The sequence below is a fragment of the Myotis lucifugus genome, unplaced genomic scaffold (assembly GCF_000147115.1).
Source record: "Myotis lucifugus unplaced genomic scaffold, Myoluc2.0 scaffold_75, whole genome shotgun sequence".
NCBI lineage: Eukaryota > Metazoa > Chordata > Mammalia > Chiroptera > Vespertilionidae > Myotis > Myotis lucifugus.
This window is the reverse complement of record NW_005871123.1, coordinates 3,144,523-3,163,965: the sequence shown is the minus strand read 5'-3', so window position 1 is coordinate 3,163,965 and position 19,443 is coordinate 3,144,523. Positions and strand designations below refer to the sequence as shown.

General features: G+C 40.4%; 1 protein-coding gene across 6 annotated transcripts in view; it reads left to right on the top strand.

Annotated features, from left to right (window-relative positions):
* Window positions 1-19,443, top strand: part of ZNF654 (zinc finger protein 654) — a 109,938-nt gene that overhangs the window by 20,943 nt on the left and 69,552 nt on the right. For 2 of the 6 annotated variants that reach the window (XM_023755356.1, XM_006090541.3), the window contains exon 2: window positions 5,026-5,171. In XM_023755356.1, the coding sequence (XP_023611124.1) occupies window positions 5,026-5,171 (146 nt within the window). Of the gene's footprint in view, window positions 1-5,025; window positions 5,172-19,443 lie in introns of those variants that run through there. The other 4 variants (XM_023755361.1, XM_023755357.1, XM_023755360.1 and 1 more) reach the window with 3 other exon arrangements.

Genomic DNA, 19,443 nt, shown 5'->3' with positions numbered 1-19,443 from the left:
TCAGAGAGGAGGGAAAGGGATAGAGAGTTAGAAACATGGATGAGAGAGAACGTCATCAGCTGCTTCCTGCACAACCCCTACTGGGGATGTGCCTGCAACCAAGGTACATGCCCTTGACCGGAATCGAACCTGGGACCTTTCAGTCTGCAGGCCAACGCTCTATCCACTGAGCCAAACCGGTTACAGCTTAGCCTATTCTTAAGTTGGCCTCTCCTGTCTTCCTTTTCCTTTCTCTTACCTTTTGGGCCCAGATTTTAATATTCTTCAATTATCTCTTATAAGATCTCCCATAATGTCAGAGATGAAAGTCAAGGAATTCTGAGTTCATCAAAAAGCATTCATTAGCAAACAGATTTTGCCTACTCTCATTTTCTTTACTAGTTCAACATCAAACCTAGGATTGACGTGTTTTATTTTTCTTCAGTGTGGCATTTCCTTATTCACACCCAGAGGCCTAACTTTGAGTTCCTGGGGCACTTGGCTTTGTGATACCTTGCCATACCATACATTGCCTATGTAATAACCATAGACAGTCCCTGACTTACAATAATTTCACTTACGATTTTTTAACTTTACAATAGTGCAAGAGCAATAAGCATTCAATAGAAACTGTATTTTGAATTTTTATCTTTTCTGGGCTAGTGATATGTGGTAAGATACTCTATTATAAAATGGGCATTGTGATAGATGATTTTGCCCAGCTGTGGATTTGCTGTAGTTGGATTTCCATTCTGGTTCACTCTGAGATTTCTATCCTACAGTTACCTTCTATTCCTTTGTTAGGTAGCTTTGGACCAGTCACCCTTCCTTTCTAAGGAGTAACAACTAAAACACTCCTTCCCTCTCCCTATTTCATCTTCAAGAATACATAGTTCTGATATATATATTTCTTTTTCAAATCTGTCTAGTCTAGGTTCTTAGAATGATTTATTTGTAAGGAAGTCCTTTTCTTTTATATTAATTAACATAATCTTATTTTTTTAAAACTCTCCCACTATCATTTTAATTGTAAGTGATCATCTTTTTAAAACAAGCTTAGTTCTTCTTAAGGCTGAGCAAACCTGGTACCTAAAGTTAGTGTTTGAGGCATAGGCCTTTTAAAGTTCCTTTTTGGTCTTTGGATTTGTAATAATTTCATTGAGTTTTCTTTCTGCATAAGAAACTGATTTATGCCCTATATAATAATACTAGGGGCCCAGTGCACGAGATTCGTGCACTCGGGGGGCGAGGAGGGGTCCCTGACCCCAGCCTGCACCCTCTCGCATTCTAAGAGCCCTCAGGGGATGTCCACTCCCAGCAGTTGGACATCCTTAGTATCGCCATGGAGGTGGGAGAGGCTCCAGCCACCTCCGTGAGCCTGGCTCCCGCCATGCTCCCCCTGTGTGAGCACATTTGACCACCAGGGGGCAGCTCCTGTGTTGAGTGACTGCCCCCTAGTGGTCAGTGCACATCATAGCGACCAGTCGTTCTGCCATTTGGTCGATTTGCATATTACCCTTTTATTATATAGGAAGGAAGGATGCCCTTCATTATCTGTTTACTTGATAAAATCCACTGGCCATCTTTGTTGAGTTCAGAAAAAATCTTCATATCTACAGCTTTGATTAGATTTATGTCCAAATCTCAGAAACTACTTGAGATCATATTATGAAAGTGACTATAGAAGCCTTTGGACAAGTCACATGAATCTAAGAGCTACTCTTTGAGAACAAAATTAAGAGAGAGGGGGGCAGAATTAGGCCAGCTAATCTAGGACTAATACTAACGATTTAAAGGCTAGACCAGCCGTGGGCAAACTACGCCAGGCCCGGCCGTTTGAAATGAATAAAACTAAAAAAAAAAAAAAGACCGTACCCTTTTATGTAATGATGTTTACTTTGAATTTATATTAGTTCACACAAACACTCCATCCATGCTTTTGTTCTGGCCCTCCGGTCCAGTTTAAGAACCCATTGTGGCCTTAAACCAATGTCTTAGCCATACCTGCAATACCATCTATGGCCAGGCAGTCCTAAACTGAAGTCAGAGGCAGAGTTCTGTTTGGCTTACCCTAGTTAAGACATTATTGTGCACACACATGTGTGGATACCACTAGCTGCAGGCACACAAATAGATAGGTTCACCCCACATTTCTATTTAATGTTCATATACATTTCTTTATGCTTATAATTTTGGGCTTTCCTTATTTATATGTCAGTTTTAATATTTATGAGGGAAATGCTTGATATGTTACTCTCCCTAGTGTGTCTGGAATCAAATGAAAAATTTGGGATCAAACTTTATCTAAAGCCTTTAAAAATTAGCCTGCCTACTTTCTTTCTTTGGATGTACTTAAGAGGAAAGTTGGGACTTTAAGCAGATACTCAGGTGGTCCATGGGAGACGTAGCCTGCCTCACACTATGGATGCAGAGAACTCAAGAAAGAGATTAGAGCCTTCTGGGAGTGATATTCCTTCTATGGTTGGTAGTTTTGACTAGATCATCATGAAGATTCTTTTTAAAAATATATATATTTTATTGATTTTTTACAGAGAGGGATAGAGAGTTAGAAACATCAATTAGAGAGAAACATCGATCAGCTGCCTCCTGCACACTCCCTACTGGGTATGTGCCCGCAACCAAGGTACATGCCCTTGTCCGGAATCGAACCTGGGACCCTTGAGTCCACAGGCCGATGCTCTATCCACTGAGCCAAACCGGTTAGGACGAAGATTCCTTTTAATAGTAAGATTATATGGTATATTAAGATTTAGAGATACTTAGTTACTCCATTTTCCATTTTGTTAAATGTTTAGTCTTACTACATTTACAGAACCTATTAAAGACCTTAATGTTATATAAATATTATCTTGAGTAATGAGCTGAACAGACAATATGCTTTATTGGGCCCCCAAAAGAACTGGGTTTTAGATTGCTTGTACCAAAGATTAACCCCTTGCAAATTTCAAACAACTTTAACTTACTAGAATCTACTTCCAAATCATTTTGCTGGGGTTTTTAAATAAGACTTTAATTTTAGACTTTCTTTACATGATTATCCTGATAGAAAAAATCAAATGACAAGTGACTCTTCTTTTTTTGAATAGAGCTTTTCTTTGTCATCTTGATTCTCAATGGAAAACTGGGCAAGGGGGAATTGGGGGAGGCAGAGAAAGCATCCTCAGTTATCTGTTCAGGCATGAAGCATTTTATTTGTATTGCTGTATCTAGGATATGCTTCATTTTTCAATGAGTATTGAACTAACAGTTGAAACGCAGCAATACCTTTGGAATAGATTGTATTTGGGTGTGGCCAGTCTGCTTGCCAAAAGTTAAATTTGTAATTAATCATCCTTGAAGACAAATAATTAAACAGTTCAGACTGATATGATGAAAGAGCCACCGAAGTAAGCTTAATCTTGCCATTTTCTTAAAACAAGGTATACTGGTAATAATAGCTCTTGTTTCTTATGTGCCAGGAATTACCCTAGATTTTAATATATATCTTACTTAGTTCTTCAGTAGCTCTGTGATTAAAGTGATGTTAAATTCATTTTATAGACTGAGAAGAATAATTCTGCTAATATTACACAACTGTTTAGTGACAAAGTCAGGGCTGTTAGATTCCAAAACCTATACTCTTTCCACAGTGCTGCCAACCTACCTGCTTTATTTTTCTAAGTGACTATTAAAAAATACCCATAGGCAAGGGTAAATCTTGATGTGTAGTCAGGAAACAAAGTAGGGAAAATATGTGAAGAATTGTGCTTATTTTATAAAAAAACCTCCAGAAAATAAATGAGAATATTGGAAATTGAGGTAAAGGGTTGGAACAAAATAGTTTTGTTTTAAAATAACTTTTAAAAATTGAGCTAACTTTATATTTAATAGAAAATAGTACAGTTGTCAGAACAGGAAAATAACATTGGTGTAATATTCACTAAATTATAGACCCTATTAGAAATTTACCAGTTTTTTCACTAATGCTTTTGTCTGTTCCTGGTTATTTATGATCTAACATTGCATTTAGCTGTTATTTCTCCTTAGTCTCTTCTAGTCTGTAATAGTTCTTCAGTTTTTCCTTGGTTTTCATGATTTTGACATGTTTGAAGAGTACTGATCAATTTTTTTTATAGAATATCATTCAATTTGAATTTCATATGATTTTCACACATCACAAAATATTTTTTTATCATTTAAAAATATAACATCCATTCTTAGCTTGTGGGTTATACAAAAAGCAGGTTGCATGACAAATTTGGTTTGCAGGCCATAGTTGGTCAATCCGTTTTATATGATAAATTTTTAAAATATAATACATTGTTTTAATATAGCAGCAGTCTTGCATATGAATAATTTTATATAGATTTATAGCTACATGATGTATATCAATATTTTATAGTGATTGATCATTCTAAAGTGTTTTTACATAAATTATCTCAACTTAAGAGTAAACATGCAAGACAAGCATTAGTTCCATTTTATGGTGAGAAAAGTAATTCATAGAGAAGAAAAATGAACTACCCAATGACAGAGCCAAGCCTGATTATATTCTGCACCCTTTTCTCCATAACATGGTACAGTTTTAACTTCCATAATTAGAGCATCATGCCACTATATCTTTAATACTCGATTGTTGCCAGAAGGCTTAGAGTTCAGTCCTATAAATAAAGATAATAATAATACATACTTATTTTTACTTTAATACTATATTCTGCTGTCTAGCTATTTTAATATTAGTATTTTGACAAAAGCTAAACATAGGAGGTGAAGAGTATGTGCTACAAAGTTTGGTAAATATTTGGCAGCTGAATGGTACAGTCATTTATATAATATATTTCTTTTCCAAATATTCAAAGAAAATAGTTAATTTTTTTTTAGATGTTCACCATGAAAATAAACAATAAAAAACCCTTCCCCCCCATCATTTGTGTTCAGGCATAACTAATATTTTAATTTATCTACTAAGTTTTATTCAAATTTTAAACTGGAGATGTTGAGGACATTTTATATCATAATATACTTTTTGGATTGCTTCCCTATCAGGTGGTTGAAGATTATGCTGGAAGATGGCAAGTCCCTTTGCCGCAACTTCAAGTTCTTCAGACTGCACTTTCCTGTTTTACATCAGCCAGTGCATCATTCCCAGATGAATGTGAGCACGTACAATATGTGTTAAGTAGCCTTGCCTTGTAAGTACTCGTTATTACTTATAAAAATATTATTTATCACGGTGTATTTGAAAATTGATTTTTGATTATTTTCTTTGTGGAAGACACCTTTCCTAAAGTCTTCCCTCAAAAAGAAATTTCCATTTATTTATTTAACTATGTTTAATTTTGAACAATTAACCACAATTTTACATTTAGTTTTACAGTTAAATGGAATTGTTATATAGATTCTTACGTCACTATCAGCACTTTCCTTTTTCTTCCCCTTTCCCTTTTAATTCCTTAGATTGCCTTTGGAAGCTGTAATGGTAACTCCCAGAATACAGCAATTAAGGCCATCATAATTAGCAGAGGGACCTTAAATCAGCCAGAAAAAGGTTAGGAAACTCATGGTTTTTAAAAATACTTGTAGAGGGCTTTGAGTTAAAGATCAGACTCAGGCCTTGCGTTTATCATTTTTACCCTTCTAGATGCTACTAAAATTATAGTAAAGAAGTAAAAGAGAAATATAGTGAAAGGAAAAGAGAGGAGAGTTACCCTTCTAGATCCTACTAAAATTATAGTAAAGAAGTAAAAGAGAAATATAGTGAAAGGAAAAGAGAGGAGAGTCATCACAACTTAATTTGTTTTTTGTGTGCCTCAAATTGCACTACATCACAAGGGTAGGTTTTGAAATATTTATCAACATTATAAAACATAGTAGAAAATATGAGTACTTCACATAGAAGAGGTACTATTTTGTGAAACTCTTACTGTTTTATATATTATTTTTGTGTACAGTCATGCATCACATAATGATGTTTTGGTCAGTGACAGAGCCACATGTATGATGGTAGTCCCATAATATTATAATGGAGCTGAAAAATTACTGTTGCCTAGTATCTTAGTGCAGAGGTTGCAAAAATCACCAAGGCTATGGTTGAGATGGCAAACAACTTTAACCAGGATGTGGATGAGAATTACAATGAGGAACTCCTAGAGGTGGTTCCTGAAGAATTGACTAATTAAGAGTAGTTGGAACTGGAAAAGGAATGTATAGATGAAGAAGAGGAAAGAGAAAAGGAAATTGCAGGAGAACAAGAAAAAAATTCCCAATGCAGGATTTAGAAGAAGCTTTTGAAGACCTCATCAAGCTTCTTAAAAAGTTTGAAAACCTGAACTCTAACACCAAAAGGTTTTCATTAATAGAAAGGAATGTTTATCGTACATTATCTGCTTACAAGCAAATCTATGCGAAAAAAAGGAATAAACCAAGTAAACCATTGTGGACATATTTCTGAAAAGAGTGAGACCTCAAGAAGAGACTCAGGCAGGTCATTCAGGAAGTAGTCCAGAAGAAGGAATTGTTATCATAGGAGAATACAACTCCATCCATGTGCCCCTGAAGACCTTCCAGGGGGACAAGATATGGAGGTAGAAGACAGTGATATTGATGATCCTGACCCTGTTTAGGCCTAGGCTAATGTATATGCTTGTGTCTTAAGTTTCGATAAAAAATGTATACATGTTAAAAGTAAAAAAATTAAAAATGGAAAAACCAGAATAAGAATATAAAATATTTTTGTACATCTGCACAATGTGTTTGTGTTTTAAGCGAAGTTATTACAAGAATTAAAAAGTTAAAATTTAAAAGTTTATATAGTAAAGTAAAATGATACAGTAAACTAAGGTTAATTTATTATTACTAGAAAAACATTTTTTTGTAAATTTAGAGTGCTCTAAGTTTACAGTGTTTATATCTACAATAATGTAGCATTTTTAAATCTTAAAGATGTGTCATTTTCATGTATATGAGCTATATATTTTTGTTTTATTTACATATAACTTAAAAGAATACATGTACTTCATGCTTCTTTAAAGGTTTACTTGTATATATTTAAAATTGTAGGGGGGGGAGCTCTGAGGTGATGGATATATTAATCAGCTTGATTGTGGTGATCTTTCACCATATTATGTATATAAAAAATGAAGTTGTACACCTTAAATATATACAATTTCTATTGGTCAATTATACCCCAATAATTGAGAGAAAAGGAGCATTTAGGATATATCATTACTTAGATTTGTAAGAACAAGGCAGTTAAAAAAACTATGATTTTTATATTTATCAAGCCTAAATGAATATAGGAAATGTATTGGGACTTTTGGGTTGTAACTGACAAATCTTAAGCTAGTTTAAGCAATAAAAGGGGGGGAGGATTTATTAGATGACTAAACCATGGAAAAGCAAGGACTAGAACTAGTTTCTAGATTTTTCTGAATCTAGAGAAGAAAATATCATCTAGAACTGTTCTCTCCCATTCCATTTTTCCCTTTGGGTTTCATTCTCTTTTGGTTGCTGACAATTCTGGGATCAAGCTTACTTTATTAACCACTAGAGGCCCAGTGCATGGATTCGTGAACTGGTGGGGTCCCTCGGCCAGCCTCCAGGGATTGGGCTGAAACCGGCAGTCCAACATCCCCCAAGGGGTCCTGGATTGCGAGAGGGTGCAGGCCAGGCCGAGGAACCCCACCGGCGCATGAATCAGTGCACCAGGCCTCTGGTATGCATATAAGATCTTTGGTTAATTTCATCCCACTCCCCCCCCTCCCACCTCCCTTCTGAGATTCATCAGTCTGTTCCATGTTTCCATGCCTGTGCGTTGAGCGTCTGCCCCCCTGGTGGTCAGTGTGCATCATAGCTACTGGTTGAACAGTTGCTTAGGCTTTTATATGTATAGATGGGAGAAGAAATCCCCTCCTTCCACCTCTAATCCCCAGCTAAGATTATGTATGCCCACTGTATTGAGGAGAATATGGTAAAATTTTTGTCTCGGTCGGATGACAAGCCCACCCATGGCTAGGGGAAATGAGATCCACAATAGCAGCCCCATCAGAACCATAGAAATGTTGGAGGGATAAGCAGTTCTCTCAAGAAGTGAGTGAGGTAGTGTAAAAGAGAGCTAGGTAAGTTATAAGGAATATTTTTATGTTTCTTTTGAAAGCTACAAAAATAGTTTCCATTATTCTCTATTGATTTCTGGGGAAAATAAAGTAAGTATTAATAGAAATATGTTGTTTGTAAGCAAGAAGTGTTATTCTTGTTTCAGTGCCTATGTGGATTTCCCTCCCTTCCTCCCTTTTCTTCTATATAATCTTTGTTAACTTTTTAGTATTGTACTGTGAAAATGCTTTTAAGGCTTATCAAAGTACTTTTTAAAAAATTATGTTATTTGTTGACTTCTGTTTCATTGCTTACTAGCTTTTTTACTACTGACCATGAAAGGAATAATGTATTAAGCAGAAGCAAATCTTATTTAAGATGGACACTGCTAGACAAAAGAAAGTAAATTATCCTACTGGTTTGTCAAATAATAATGTTTCTTAAAAAGAAAAGTTTCTGCATTATTTGAACTTACCTTAACAGAAAAGTTAATTGTATTTTAAATACCAGAAGAAAAATTGGTAAATAGCAAGATGGGGGTCTTAAAAGAGTAAGTCTGCAATTCTATTTAAATAAATATATAAGCCAGAAAATTCTTCTAATAATTATTCCATAGTTATTCATTCATTCAGTCTGTAAATCTCTGAGCTTGGTTTTAGGAATAAAATAGAAAATAAGATAGTTAAGTCCTTGTTATCAGAGATTTTACAGAACTAAAAGATAGTGAAAAGACACATTGTTATGTAATTGTAATCATGAAAGGATTACATGGTATGATGAGAAAGTATAACAGGGCACTTGACTTAGTCTGGGAAGCCAGGGAAAATTTGAGCTGAGCTCTGAAGGAATGATAGCAATAAATTAGATGAAAGAGCATAAGAGCCTCCCAGGGATGGAAAACAGAATTTTCAAAGTGCTTGGACAAGATGTCAGGATATTAATAGATTTCATCATAATTCATATCTATTTGTAGAATTCTTGTTTATGATATATGTCATGTATTATTAATTTATAAATCACTTGTATTAAACATTTATATATGAGCTAAAGGATTAACTTAATATCTGTAATATTCTGTTATATGTTATATGTATGTTACTATATTCTCTGGTGGAAGTGAAATTTTCTCTATTTGCAGAAGACATGATATTATATATATAGAAACCCTAAAGACTATCAGAAAACTGTTAGAACTAATAAAATAATTCAGTATACTTGCAGGATACAAAATCAATGTACAAAAGTCTTTGGCATTTCTATCTACTAATACCTGTCAGGGGAATTAAGAAAACAATCCTATTCACTATTTCATCAAAAAGAATAAAATATCTAGGAATAAATTTTACCAAGGAAATGAAAGATCTATACACTGAAAACTTGACAATGATGAAAGAAAGTAAAGAAAAAAACAAAAACTTGTTTATAAATTTGACGAATTAGTATTGTTAGAATGTCCATGCTACCCAAAACAAACTACAGATTCAATGCCATCACTATAAAAAATTATGGCATTTTCACAGAATTAGAACAATTTCCAAAATTTATATGGGACTACAAAAGATCCTGGATAGATAAGGTAACATTGAGAAAGAACAGACAAGAAATGGCGACGGAGTAAGTGGATGCTACACAGACATGCTCCCGGCTTTAGTTGTAATTTGGAATTACAACTAAAATACAAAAAAAATCCTGAATAATCAACTGAAGACTAGCTAGAGAGAACCCTGATAAGTAAGAATGGAAAGTGGGGACTGCATAGAGACTGGTAGGAAAGGCGGAGGCATGAGAGGGCTGGACTGGCTCCTACAGACAGCAGCTGAAGTGCCAGAGAGATAGCTCAGTTGTGGGGAGTTGCCAATGAGAGAACTCTGTCCACAAACTGGGCCCCCCAGCAGAGAGCACCAGAACTGAGAAAAGTGCCCACATAATATCTGACTGTGTAAAGCAGAATGGTTGCTGTCTGCCAGGAAAAGATGGCTGGAAATGTGGGCACCCACTTAAAGGGCCAATGTACAAAATTCCATGTTCAGCCATTCACCTGTGTTTCAGCAGAGGGAGGGAAGAGTGGACTGGAGCTGTGTGAGCAGAAGCCAGGTTGGGGGCCCTAGGGTTAGAGATCAGAAGGCAGACTCCCAGCTTCCCTGTGCTGAGTCATCCTTCATGCTGCGGAGGTCATCTTTCTCACACAGGCTTTAGCTATACAGAGGGTGTGGGGGGACAGCTGAGCCACCCTATTGGAAAACACCTTGCTCCACAGTGGGTGTGGAATTTCTGAGGCCCATTAAGAGACTGAGAATAACAATTAGCCTCCAGGCAGAAGCAATTGACCCACAATGTTGGAAAAACTCTCCTCACACCAGTGGACTATTGCTTGAGAGCTACTCAAGACAGAATCCAATCAGCCTGCAGGCAGAGGTGGTCTCTGGAGGTTTTGAGTCTGATCAAATTAGTCAGAAACAGTATTTGACACTGTCCTGCACTAGAGGTTGACAGGCATAGCAGATCTACCTAACACGTAGTCACAAACCCAAACATGCAGCAAAAATGAGGAGACAAAAAAACAACGCCCAAATGAAAGAACAAGAGAATTCTCCAGAAAAAGAGATAATGAAATGGAGATAAGAAATTTATCTGATACAGACTTCAGAATAATGATGGTAAAGATGGTCAACAGCATGAGAAATGATATAGTAACTGTGAAAATGGGAATAAAGAATGACATTGCACAAATAAAGAACACATTGGAAGGATTACACAGCAGATTAGGGGAAGTTGAGGATCAGATCAATGAATTGGAAGACAGGCTAGAAAAAAAATCACTCAATCAGAGAATAAGAAAAGAAAAAAAAAACAATTAAAAAACAGGAGGACAGCTTAAGGGTGCTGTGGGACAACATGAAACAATAATATTTGCATAGTAGATGTGCCAAAAGAGGCAGAAAGTAAGCAAGGGATAGAAAAAATGTTTGAAGAAATGGCAGAAAACTTCCCTAACCTGGTGAAGGGAAAAGTCACACAAGTTCAGGAGGCACAGAGAATCCCAAGCAAGAAGAACCCAATAGAGCCACACCCAGACACATCATAATTAAAGTGCCAAAAATTAAAGATAAAGAGAATTTTAAAGGCAGCATGAGAAAAGCAAAGTGTTACCTACAAAGGAGCTCCCACAAGGCTGTCATCTGATTTCTCATCAGAAATTCTATAGGCCAGAAGGAAATGATATGAAGTACTCAAAGTAATGGAAAGCAAGGATCTGAATCCAAGATTACTATATCCAGCAAGTCTATCATTCAAATAGACAGTGAAATAAAGAGCTTCCCAGACAAATAAAAGGGTAAAGGAGTCCATCACCACCAAGCCAGCATTATAAGAAAAGCTAAAGGGATTGCTGTAATGAGAAGAAGAAATGGAGAGAGAAACCTAGGCATACAGAGTTAAAATGGCAATGAATAAGTATCATCAATAGACATAGGGTAACTGGATGCATACAAAAACATGACCCAGCTGTATGCTGTTTACAAGAGACCCACCTCAGAACAAAAGATTCACAGAGGTTGAGAGTGAAAGGATTGGGAAAAAATTTCCATGCAAATGGAAAAGAAAGAAAATTTGGAGTAGCAATACTCATATCTGACAAATAAACTTCAAAATGAAGGCCATCATAAGAGACAACAAAGGTCACTACAGAATACTAAAGGGATCGACCCAATAAGAGGATATTACCCTGGTAAACATATATGCACCCAATATAGGAGCACCTAACAAAGGCTCTGCGTGCCTGCCTCCAGAGACCCCCAGTCCCCTCAGCACCCCAGCCTCCCAGGACTAGTCTGAGGTGCAGGCAAGCCTCAGATGTTGGCTGCCCAGCCGCCCAGGGCTGCCCGAGGCTCAGGTAACCAGGGCCAGCTGAGGCTTGCACTGCTGGCAGTGGCAGCAGCAGAGGTGTGATGGGGCATTGCCTTCCCCTGATCGCTGGGTTGCCTCCTGCCCCTGAGGGCTCCCGGGCTGTGAGAGGGGGCAGGCTGGACTGAGGGACCATCCCTCCAGTGCATGAATTTTTATGCACCAGGCCTCTAGTTTTTGATAAAAACTCAGCAAAGTGGTAATAGAGGGAATATATTTCAACATGATAAAGGCCATATATGACAAACCTACAGCTGTTGTAGATAAGATGCCAGGTGGCGTCGGAGAATAATCAGTCGAGCACTCAGAGGAGTCATAAGAGGAGCCTTTAATGAACTAGTGCAGTGACTCAGGGGTATCAGCCTCCAAAGCCTGAGTGATGAATATGGAGGAGGCTTTCCTTTTATCCCTTTTAGTTTCTTTGTCCCACAAATATGGGTCAGGCTTCCGGACTTTTTGCAGGCTTTGCAGCCCCCTGTGAGTTGGGAGAGGGAAGTGAGATTACACCCAAAAGCTTGGCCTGGCTGGTGCTAGTGCTGGCAGTCTCCTCTGGGGGTTGTATATGGTTCATGATTTATGGCCTCTGTCAAATGGGAGTATTCCGGGAAACAGGTTCTGCAAGGCAGGACAGGCATCACGATAACAATGGAGTTAATTATCTGCTAGTAAGAATCTGCATCAGAATACAGGTTACTGGCACAGATTCAGATAGCTATCCCCCCAAAAGTCTTATTTTCCACTTCATTCCCCCCTTTTGATCCTCAAGCTAGCCTTAGCCTTGGGGATTATAGAAGGAATGGGGGATAGGGTCGCTGACCGCTCTAGCTGCTTCCTGCTGAGCAGGGATGTTGTTATGGGGATTCAGCAGCTTGAATTTTTTTCATCTTCCCTGAGAGGGTCGTAACGGTAGTTCAGTGTCCTGGCTTGTTGCACCATCTGGAGCTTGAAGGCTTCTAAACAAGAGGAAATAAAGCAGGTGAGAAAGTTAAGAATGCAAGGGCCAAATAATAGTGCAAGGAGAAGCATTAGGAAGAGCTATCTAATGGGAGTGCCCAAGATGCCTAATTCCATATATTATTACAGGAACTCCAAGATTCTGATAATTCCTGTCTTCTTTTTGAGGCCTAGTTAGGTAGTTTCTGGGCCCCATCCCTTACAATGCTGGACTGGTTGGCATAAAAATAGCACTCTTCCTCAAGGAACATACATAAACCCCCTTTTTCTGCTGTTAGAAGGTCTAGTCCTCTTCAACTTTGGAGGGTATTTGCTGCCAGTGAGTCTGTCTGGTCTTGTACTGCAATAATGCTCTGAGCTATTTCTTCTAAGCTGTCTGCAAGGTCTTTGCATAGGCTTTGATAATAGGAAAGGGAAGTTGCCAACCCCTAACCCCCCCATCTCAGTGCTCAGGCCTGTAGCTATTCCTAGGCCAACAAGGAGGTGGGGAGGATGGTGGTGGCCCTTTGGTTCGATCATAGGCAGTGAATGGAATCTTAAAGGACTGATTGTTAGGGGCAATGTCTTTTTCGGGGGCTAGATTAAACCAGAGTACAGGTCCCAGTCCAGTTGGCAGATAGACAGAGATAGGTATTGGTGCCACAGAGGAAGAAAATTTCCTGGGTCTCCAGACAGAAGGTATTCCAATGGTAAAGAGGTGTGTGAGCTTGCTGTTCTCTTGTTCTAAGAAAGAGAGAGTTCCTGCCAAGGTTGTCCCTGTAAGGAGCTGAAAGGGGCTTTGGGGATTATTTTGTGTATCCCTGAGGTAGTGACTTTAAAGAAAATAAATTTCCTGTCAGTCTCTATCCAGAATTTAGAGTGTGTGAGCCTGTGGGAAGGGAGGCGATGACATGAGGCCTGTTGGTTCAATGTGCAGTCCTGCCATGGGTGAAACCTTGAGCAGGTGTGAGGTCGGTCTGAGCAGAACTGAGAGGTGTCTGTGGTTGGGAAGGCTGCTGAGATGGTGGGCCCTGCTGAAAATCGAACGGGCTTCTAAAAGGGAGCTCTTTGGGTGACAACATAGTCAGCCCAATTAGAAGCAGGTTTAAGGTTTAGAGTAAATTTGCAGAGGTGTTGATCAGGATGTCCCAAAGCATTTCCTTCAGGGAGTTCCTTCTGATGCATAGGGGTGACTGAAATCCTAAGGCAGAGTTAGTGGTTACCGGTCCAAGGATAGGAACCTTGTTGGATCGGTGTGGTGTTATATTGATTAAATAAGTTTGGAGCAGCTGAACGGCCTTGCCTGTAAGTGTTCCTTTTGTCATCTCTGATTTGGAAGTCATAGAGTTCATTGAGGCACGTAAGTTGGAATGGAGGTCCTCTGTGTACCTTATAATGGAAGGACAGGCTAGAACAGGGGTGGGCAAACTTTTTGACTCGAGGGCCACAATGGGTTCTTAAACTGGACCGGAGGGCCGGAACAAAAGCATGGATGGAGTGTTTGTGTGGACTAATATAAATTCAAAGTAAACATCATTACATAAAAGGGTACGGTCTTTTTTTTTTTTTTAGTTTTATTCATTTCAAACTGGCCGATCCGGCCCGCAGGCCGTAGTTTGCCCACGGCTGGGCTAGAATCAAATCATGTGTGCAGGGAGGTGGGGGCTGCTATGTAGCTTGTAGATGAGAGGGGAAGACAGAGCCAGCAGTCCTTAGCCAGCCCAGGGTTGTTCAGGTTGAGGAGGTGATGAGTTAAGTTGAGGGTTTGAGAGAGATAGTGAGGACTTAGAAGATCCTTGAGAGGCAGAGTGTAGACTTGAGAGTGGTCAAGAATAAGAGAGTTTAGTAACAGTAAGAGAACCAGCCTCATCTTGGTTGGGGACAGCAATAAATTCTTTTGCAGTAGAGGAGGTAGTAATTTATAGTGGTTTTGTGTTCCAGCAGGGGCAGAAGAGTTCTCCTCCTGGTACTAGTCTAGGGTTCTGGCGGCACTCATAAAAAGACAAAATAAGAATTATTAGAAAGATAAAAACAATGATTATCCAGAAATACAAGAGCATATTACTTTTAGGAGGAGATAAAAAAGAAATACTAGTGTAAGGAAGACTTCAGCAGCGTATTATCTGAATTCCTTGGAACAGGTTGGTCAGCCACGTCCACTGTTTTCTTGAGGGTGATCTGCAGGGATTGTTTTTGGTCGGAGGGTACCTTCCACTCAGGCTGGGCGTCACTTGGCTGGTGGGCTGCTTTCACCTGGGAGTGGTGGGTCCAGGTGTTCAGTCCTGCAACCTTGAGAGCTGTGGGGGTGGTTAGTATGACTGGATAGGGTTCCTTCCAAGTTGGCTTAAGGGGCTCCTTTTTCCAATCCTTTACCCAAACCTGGTCTCCAGGCTTATGAGGGTGCACAGCTGTTCCTAGAGATGGGCAATCCGTCGGTCAGTAACCCATCTGTGGACTTCAAAGATAGTTTTCCCGAGTCTTTTTAATTGCTTCTGAGTTTCTAAGTTTTCTATTTCCCCCAAATCTCCCTTTGGCTGAATTAAGGGAAGGGGTCTGCCATATAGAATTTCAAAGGAAGAGAAACCTACCCTGACCCTCAGGGCACAGCGTACCCACAGGAGTACAAGAGGCAAGATATCTGTCCAGGATAAGGTTGTCTCTTGACATAGCTTAGCCATAGCCTGCTTGAGAGTCCAGTTCATGCGGTCTACTTTCCCTGAGCTCTGGAACCTGTAAGCTGCATGTAAGTTCCATTAAATTCCTAAGGCCTTAGCTACTTGCTGTACTATTTCAGCTACATTGGCTGGGCCATTATCTGACCCTATGGTTCGAGGCATTCCATACTGTGGAATTATGTCCTTCAGCAATGTCTTAGTGACTTCTCTTGCCTTCTCTGTGCGAGTAGGATATGCCTCGACCCAGCCTGAAAAAGTGCAGATAAAGACTAAGAGATATTTTTTCCCTCTACTAGGCCCTATTTCTGTAAAATCTACCTCTAAGTCTTTAAAGGGAGCTTGCCCACAGTGCTGAACTCTCATCGGTCCTACAGGACCTTGTTTGGCATTGTTCTGTGCACAGAGGAGGTAGCGCTGAGAGAGTGAGGCACATAAGGAAGGAAGACAGGCAATTAGGTAGTATCTGCTTAACAAAATAGATAAGTTCATGCTGCTGAAGGACTACCTTATGGGCTAACTGTCTGGGACATAGACCTGGGAGTGTCCACCAACCTTCCTTCATCTCTTACCCCCTTCTTGCTGGGCCCGTTCCTCTTTCTGAGGAGTGTATTTTGGAGGTTCAGGTAATTCGGGGGCCAACATCTGTGATGGTACTACTTGTTCTTTAGCAGCCAGCTTGGTTGCTGCATCTGCACTACAGTTTCCTTCTGACACTGGATCATTCCCTTTTTGGTGACGGCTTCCCAGTGGGTAACGGCTACTTCCTTGGGCTCCCAGACTGCTTCTAGTAATGTTAGGATTTCATCCTGGTTTTTTATTCCTCTCCCTTTAGCATTCAGGAGTCCTCTTTCCTTGTGTATAGCCCCGTGATTATGCAGGGTGGCATAGGCATAGCGTGAGTCAGTGTAAATGTTAGCGTGCTTTTCCTTGCTGAGTTCTAAGGCTCTGACCAGGGCCCAAAGTTCTGCCCTCTGCGCTGACTATCCTTTGGGCAGAGCCTGTGCCTCTACTGTCTCAAAGTCTGATACTACTGCATATCCGGCTTGTCTTTTCCCTTCATCTAGAAAACTGCTCCCATCTGTATAAAATATCAGGTCTGGATTCTGCAGAGTCTGGTCTGTTAGAGCTGGCCAGCTGGAGTAAACCTCCTCTAGAACTTCTAGGCAATCATTCTCAGGGGCTCCCTCAGCAACGGGTAAGAAGGTGGCAGGATTAAGAGTTCTCACTGTTTCTAATCGTACTTGTAGATTTTCACATAGAAGCCCTTGGTATTGAATCATTTGAGTATGAGTTGGCCAGTGCTGCCCCCTAGCTTCCATTAGGATGATAACAGCATGAGATACTTTTACATTTATGTTTTGTCCCAGGGTAAGATTATCTGCTTCTTTGACTAATCAGGCCATGGCTGCAAGGACCCTGAGACATGGAGGCCACCCAGAGGCAACCGGGTCAGTCTGCTTGGAGAGATAGGCTACTGGTCTTTGCCAGGGTCCAAACTCCTGGGTTAGAACTCCTAGGGCTACCCCACTGTTCTCATGAACAAAGAGGTTAAAGTCCCACATCACATCTGGTAGCCATAGTGCTGGGGCCTCAGTAAGCTTTGCCTTTATGGTGGTGAAGGCCTTTTCCTACTCAGAACCCCAGTCAATGGGTGCCTTCTCCCCTCCTTTTAAAGCTTCATAGAGAGGCTTGGTTAGGTCTGAAAACCCTGGGATCAAATTCGACAAAACCCCGCTCCTCCCAGGAATTCCCAAATCTGGTGCTGGGTGCTAGGGACTGAAATAGCACATACTGCCTGCTTCCTTTCAGTCCCTAGTCCTCATTTCCCTCGGGTGATTCGGAAACCTAGGTACTTGACTTCTGTCTGACAGATTTTTGCCTTTTTCTTAGACACCCGGTAACCTGTTTCGGTTGAGTCTCAGGAGGGCTCGTGTTCTTTCCCAGCATTGAGCTTGCGGGGAGCTAGCCAGTAGGAGATCATCTACATATTGGAATAGAACGCACCCCACATCCTGTCCTGGGAACTTAGATCAGATGCTAGTGCTCTGCTAAAAAGAGTTGGGGAGTTCTTGAACCCTTGGGGCAGTCTGTTACAGGTTAACTGCTCCTTGGCCCCTGTAATTGGGTTTTCCCACTCAAAGGCAAACAGGGGCTGACTGGAGGGTGCCAACTGAAGGCAGAAAAAGGCATCTTTCAGATCTAGACATGTAAACCATTCCGCCTTTGATGGAATGAGTCCCAGAAGAGTGTAGGGGTTTGGCAGTGCCGAATGCAGGGTTATGACAGCCTCATTAACAGCCCGCAGGTCCTGCATCGAACGGTAATCATTAGTCCCAGCCTTTTTGACAGGCAAGAGAGGGGTGTTTCATGTAGACTGATACTGTTTAAGAAGTCATCACTGAAGCAGCCGGTCTAAGTGGACCTGGATTCCTAGGCGTGCATCCCTTGGAATCGGATATTGGCAGATTTTGACAGGCTGTGCCCCAGGCTTCAAGTCAATTAGTACTGGGGCAAGGTCCTTGGCCAGGCCAGGAGGATTTCCTTCTGCCCAGATCAGCAGGAATTCTTCCTCTAATTCAGGCTGTAATGGTGAGTCCTTTGACTGGGAGGTATAAAGTCTCCATTCTTCCTCCCTGGGCACTGCTAAAGACAGGATCATTGGAGAGGTCTCCTCACCTATGTGCAACTGTGCTGAGCCATCTGGGGCAAAGGTGATCTCTGCCCCCATCATGGCTAAAAGGTCTCTACCCATTAGAGGCCCTGGATAATGTGGCAAGTACAGGCATTCATGGATTACTTGGTGGCCGCCAAGTTGGCATTGGCGAGGGTGGCAGGATGTTCTACTGGTCTGGTCCCCAGTAGCTCCGATAATAGTGACCTCCTTTCCTGAGAGAGGAGCTACCTTCTGAGTGACTACTAAGTACTCAGCCCCCGTATTGACCATAAAGTTCAGTCTGGTCCCCAGTTTTCATTCTGACCATGGGCTTGTGGGGGCCTAGTTGGGGGTGATTTTTTTTTTCATTGATACTAAAGGCAAAGGCAATAAAAGCAAAAATAAACAAGTTGGAATATATCAAACTAAAAAAAACTTTTGCACAGTAAAGGAAACCATCAGTCAAAACCAAATTAAAATAACAATGAGATATCATCTCATACCTGTTACAATGATTTTTATGAAAAAGATAACAAGTGTTGTCAAGGATGTAAAGAAAAGGTGAATCTTGTACACTGTTAGTGGGTATGTAATTTGGTGCTGCCACTATGGAAAACAGTATCGAGGGTTCACAAAGAATTAAACATAGAACTACCACATGATCAGTCAGTTCCATTCCTGGGTATTTATCCGAAGGAAACGAAAACACTAATTTGAAAAGATCTCTGCACCTCTGTGTTCACTGCAGTATCCTATCTAATAATAGAGAAACATGGTAATTAACCGTAACTTCGCTACCCTTCCCATTGGCTAATCAGCGAAATATGCAAATTAACTGCCAACCAAGATGTCGGCCGGCAGCCAGGCAGCTGAAGCGAACAGGAGGCTTGCTTGCTCCAGTGATGGAGGAAGCCAAGGTTCCCCGCCTGCCGCTGCCGGCCTCTGAGCTGCAGTCTAAGAAACAATGTTGCAATTATAGAAGCTAAACAAACCACAGAAACCTGCTCTCAGCTGGCCGACCTCAGAGCTGGAGCTGAAACAGTGTTTCAATTATAGAAGCCAAACAAACCCAGATCAGCAGCCAAGGTCTCAGAGCTGGAGCCGAGCCTCAGAGCTAAAGCCGGCTCTCAGCTCCAGTGACAGCCATAGAAGGGTAAATAAATCCCAGAATTAAAAAGAAAAAAGAAAAAAGGAGAGGTTGGGAGC